Source organism: Pseudomyrmex gracilis, unplaced genomic scaffold (genome assembly GCF_002006095.1).
Source record: "Pseudomyrmex gracilis isolate BER0280 unplaced genomic scaffold, ASM200609v1 scaffold_2735, whole genome shotgun sequence".
Taxonomy (NCBI): domain Eukaryota; kingdom Metazoa; phylum Arthropoda; class Insecta; order Hymenoptera; family Formicidae; genus Pseudomyrmex; species Pseudomyrmex gracilis.
The window spans coordinates 8,251-13,245 of NW_018023319.1; the positions used below are offsets into that span (position 1 = coordinate 8,251).

Here is a 4,995-nt window from a genome sequence, read left to right on the forward strand (position 1 = left end):
AAATCTCATTAATGACTGAACCAAGCGACTTCATGTTAGACTTAATCGACTCGGACTGAAAAAGTAAAAAGAAAAATATTGTTGTTTTGTTGTACATGCTATTTGAACAAAGATATTTTTATGTAAATTCAGAAATATGGAAAACCGATCATGTTTTTTTCGGGTGTAGTTGCAAATGACTCTTGCTCTCGATCGATCTGAAATTTTGCACAAAAATAGTATTTGATGGGACAAACAAATTGCTCGTAGTCCTTCAAAAAATGAAAAACAAATTTGAAAAAAATAAAAACTATATCGACTAAAAGTGATTCTTTATGTATACACAAACAGATAGATAGATATGTTTTGAGCGAGTGGGGCTACGAAAGTCTCTAAAATATCACTTAGATCTGTTTTGAGGTCTTCTGTGACTTCCGTCATTTTTGCTTTTCGGCCACCTTCAACCCGACATTTTCTGCCTACCGGAAGATACTACTGTGATCAAAAAGTAAGGTGAATTTGTTTATAAAATGTAAATTCTTTATTTATTCATCCAAATCAATTTCATCCCCTTCAAAGTAATCCCCCCCAGATACAATGCACTTATGCCAACGCTTTTTTCAGTCCTCGAAACAGTCGGAATAGTCTTTTTTCGGTATAGCCTTCAAGACCTTCTTCGATTCGGTTTTTATCTCCTCAATCGTGTCAAAACGGCGTCCCCGCATTGGCCTTTTGAGTTTGCTGAATAGCCAGAAGTCGCACAAAGCCAAATCATGCGAATACAGTGGTTGCGGAACGATATGAGTCGAGTTTTTGGCAAAAAAGTCGCGAAAAACCAATGCAGTGTGAGCCGCGATTTTGGCACCAATCGAGACTTGACGCGTTTAAGACACAAAACATCCTTCAAAATGGTTTGGGCTGAGCCAAATGATATTCCAACACTATCAGCGAGGTCTCTGATTGTCAATCGACGATTTGCAAGCGCCAAATCTTTGATTTTTTGGACGTGGCCCTCGTCGGTAGACGTTGATGGTCGTCCAGAGCGTGGTTCGTCTTTAACGCGTTCTCGGCCAGCTTTGAACTCGTTGTACCACTTATAAACGTTTTTTTGTGCCATAGTTTGATCACCAAAGGCCTTCCGCAACATTTTCAACGTGTCCGCACAAGAATATTCGTTCCGCAAACAAAATTTGATGCAAGTTCTTTGCTCAACAAAATCACCCATTGTAAAAATCAAAAAATTCACTTTTGATTGTTTACAAAAACACGTGTAACTCGCAGATAATGAAACCTTTTGACAAACAGACGCTTGGCAAATATTATAGACAGTCCTACCAACCTAGGGAAAAAAAATTGCCTTCCTAATGCCCGGGAGTTTTAAATGACAATTTTACCTTACTTTTTGATCACAGTAGTATATCAGTTAGGTTAGGTGATTTGCGACCCCAATTCAGTTCGCATTTTAGTCGATAAGTTGGATCTCTTTGAGCGTTCACTTCCGAAAGAAGTTTCGCTCTGGGGAGCTGTATTCGACTGAAAAGACCGGCCAGAAAATTCTGAAGATAAGAATTCAAACTCGTGACCTCTCTACTCGCAGATCCGACACCTAGGCTGCGAACCTCCAGGCCGGTTAATTCGAAATTACACCCGACTTAATTTTTTGATACCCGATTTAGTTCGCCGACCAACAGATAAATCGGTTGAAAAGAATCGGTCCGGAAAAAAATCTTTAGATAATGAGCGGATTCAACCTCGGGACTTCCGAGTTCGTAGCCCCTGCACTCAGGCCGCGAGACCACTGGGCCAATTGTTACACGTATATAATACATGATAAAAATATTATATATGGTAGTTCTATTTAATAAAAAAATGTGTTTAAGTACCAGGCGATGGGAGTAGACAATGCTTTGCACAAAGAGTTGCACATTCATTTTTTGCAGAAAACAAGATCTACTCTCTATCGTGTGTTGCTTTAAAAAATTAGGTCTATAATTATATTGTATTACAAGTAAGTTGGGTTAGATTAGGAGTTAGATTAGGTCCCGGGCGATTTCCCACCTTGTCGTGGTGCCCGGGCTTGGGAGCGGTGAAGTGAGGGGGCCATGCCGGCGGGGACTCTTTTGAGTCCCTGGTAGGGTCACCCATGCTCGGAAGGGCCTCTCACCGAGCTCCCGTACTAAGAGTGGGAATAGAGGAAGGAAAACCTCGAACAAAAACCCGGAGTTCCCAGCTCCGTTAGCCCCCAGAGACGGGGACAACTGGGATAGGGGAGTAAACCCTGACTTCAAATCCGGGCAGGCCGGGCTCGTTAGACTTGGATGTCAACCGGTCTAGGAGAAGGAAAACTCCGAAATGAAACCAAATCTCTTGAACATGATGGCGAGCCAAGAGAACAGTAAAGACTTACCGGCCCAGGGTGATCGGACACCCAGGGCCCGGCGAGAGGGGGGTATGGTCCCTGCTCCTCTCCCGTCGTTATCAGACGCAGGGCTACCCGATGGGTGCACCGCAGGCCCATCGGGGGAAACAGCGCCTGCGAGAACCGGTGCCCTGGCTGTACCAGGACATCGGCTGAGGGGTAGGGTAAAGGACTCCTCGTCCGACTCTATGGCGTCGTACTTGAGGACTCCCTTACCAAGTAGTGAGGATGAGGATGATGTGCCTCTTTCCCCGGCGCCCTCCCTGGAGGGCAAAGAGGAGGAGGCATATGTGGAGAGGCGTGGAAGCCCGCCGACCCATGGTCTTTTCGTAGGCCTTGGGAAGGTTAGAGAGAAGCTGCGTGCTTTGCGGTACGCAGAAAGGAAGCACCAGCAGGAGGAGACCGGATGGCCGCCTGTTGGAGAAACGGACACGGGCTCGGAGATGTCCGGTCGTCCCTCGGATACGGAGTCCATCCGAAGATTAAGGAGGACGTATCTACGGGATACACCTCCTAATCTGGAGGACGAACTGACGCTGCTCGATGCAAGAAGCATCGCTGGCCGGGTTTGGGCGGAATTGGAGGCGGTGGACAAAGTGGCCACCACCTCCAAAAACCTTAAGGGCACCGCCGTTAAGGCTCTCCGCGAGGCAACCAGGAACTCCAGGTTTATCCTGGAGTTCCTGGATGGAAGAATGAGGGCAGACCCGAACACCCTCATCGCCCCGACTCCGTCTCGGACTCATTCCGAGAACGCGGAGTTGAGGGCCGAGGTGACGAGACTGCAAGGGGAGGTGGAGGCATTGCGGGCAAAAGTCCGCATGCCTCCGCCATTGCCCCCGGGTCCTACTAAAGGACAAAAAGAGGTCGGTGAGGGCGATCTTCTCAAGACGATCGAGGCTCTCATCGACCGAAAGCTGGAGGCCCTCTTGCCAGAAAGGCCTCAGAGTAGCTTCGAGGGAGTAAGGGCCGCTAAGCCTGCTCCCTCGAAGAGCGGGAAGAGCGGCAAGAAGGGAGGGGTGGCACCACCTCAGGCTAAGGCCGGGGGTTCCCGCTCCTCTTCTACTGCGGGAAGACAGCATCTCGGCCCGTCTTCGAGCAGTAGCAAGGAGACGTGGTCAAAGGTTGTAGGCAGGAAGAGCAAGCGGGCGGCCAAGGCACCAGCCAAAGCCGCAGCGCGTTCTTCCTCTAAGGCCCCAGGTTCTGGGGCGAGAGCAGGGCGGGTTGCCCCGGGGGAAGGGGTGAATGCTCGCCCTTCTCCTCTCTCAGAGAGAAAGAAGAAGGCGAAGGTAAGGCGTCCTCGCCTTCGGGTCCCGACGACGGCAGCGGTTACGCTGACGTCGCCGGGGGAGACTGGCCTCCTGACGGAAATGGTGAAGGCGTGTCGGGCCAATTTCTCCTTGGAGAGTCTTGGCATAGACCACGTTTGTCTCCGGAGGACTGTCACCGGGGGTCTTCTTCTAGAGATCTCCGGTCCAGAGAGGGAGGCCAAGGCTGATGCCTTGGCTGCAGGAATGTGGCCGTTTGCCGCAGCGAAGGGGGTCCGTGTCGGTCGACCCGCGAAGTGCGGGGAGGTCCGCATTCGTGGGTTTGACCACACGGTAACCCCTGAGGAGTTGGCCTCGGCCGTGGCGTCGGCCGGGGGGTGTCGCGCGGTCGATCTTAAGGTCGGCCAAATACGCGCCACTCCTTCGGGAGCGTGCGCGGCCTGGGTGCAATGCCCAGTTGCCGCTGCTAGGCGACTGGGCAATGCGGAGAGGATAAAGGTGGGGTGGGAGCTGGCCAGGGTTGACCTCCTCCCAGCCCGACCCCTCCGCTGTCACAAATGCCTCCAGTTAGGGCACGTCCAGAGGTTGTGCGGCGGTGGGGCGGACCGCAGCGGTAAGTGTTATCGCTGCGGTCAGACTGGCCATGTGGCCAGCAGGTGCGCGGCGCCGGAGCCCCAATGTCCGCTTTGTTCGGACTTGGGGCGTCCGGCAAAACATCGGTTGGGTGGTGCTTCGTGCACCACCCAAAGGGGCAAGGGCGGAAAATACTTCCCTGCACAGGGAGGTCCTGCTCCTGCTGCTGCTGCTCCGCGAAACAGCACAGATGTAGGTGCGCCGTCTGGCTCCTCCGTGGGGGATGTGGCACCCCAGGCCAGTCCGTCGCGGGAGGATTCGGCCGACGCCGTAATGGAGGTTGAGCTGGAGAAACCCCCGTCACCGGGGCCGGTGGCGGGTCCAGCAATTAGTGCAGGGAAGCGGTCGGAGAAACGACCGGCCTCTCCTTCTGCCTCTAGTTCCCCTGTTCTGGGGCCTGGAGGCGAGGGGCAGAGTGTGAGAAAGGCGGTGCCGGAGGGAAGTAAACCCACCGGGGGGAGTAAGAGCGAAACAGCGCGCAAGGCGCTTGCCGCCCTCCTGGGGGGGACTCCCCCGGTGACAAAGAAAAGTAGGCCTGGGCCTCTCTCTTCAAAAAAGAAGTAGGGGGCCGTAGGAAAAACGCCTTGTAAGGCGGTAACCAGGGGGGGTATTCCAGCCATCCGGTCTCGACCGGGCGGCTTGGAGTTTTGCGGGGTGGCGTCCCCCCCCCCTTTCTGGGGTTTGACGCCGGGTCAC

At 52.7% G+C, this 4,995-nt stretch overlaps 2 protein-coding genes across 2 annotated transcripts; one reads left to right on the plus strand and one right to left on the minus strand.

The window, feature by feature from the left end:
• Window positions 1-599: 599 nt before the first annotated feature.
• Window positions 600-1,126, minus strand: LOC109862957 (putative uncharacterized protein FLJ37770). The gene is made up of 2 exons (XM_020443122.1): window positions 816-1,126; window positions 600-720 (listed from the first exon to the last, which is right to left on the minus strand). Exons 1-2 carry the CDS (start codon window positions 1,124-1,126, stop codon window positions 600-602), a joined length of 432 nt encoding a protein of 143 aa, XP_020298711.1.
• Window positions 1,127-2,331: 1,205 nt separating this feature from the next.
• Window positions 2,332-4,741, plus strand: LOC109862955 (the record flags this gene model as incomplete). Its single annotated transcript, XM_020443121.1, has 1 exon — window positions 2,332-4,741. A coding segment is annotated over exon 1 (2,410 nt), but the record flags the coding sequence as incomplete, so codon positions are not given.
• Between the last annotated feature and the right edge of the window lie 254 nt (window positions 4,742-4,995).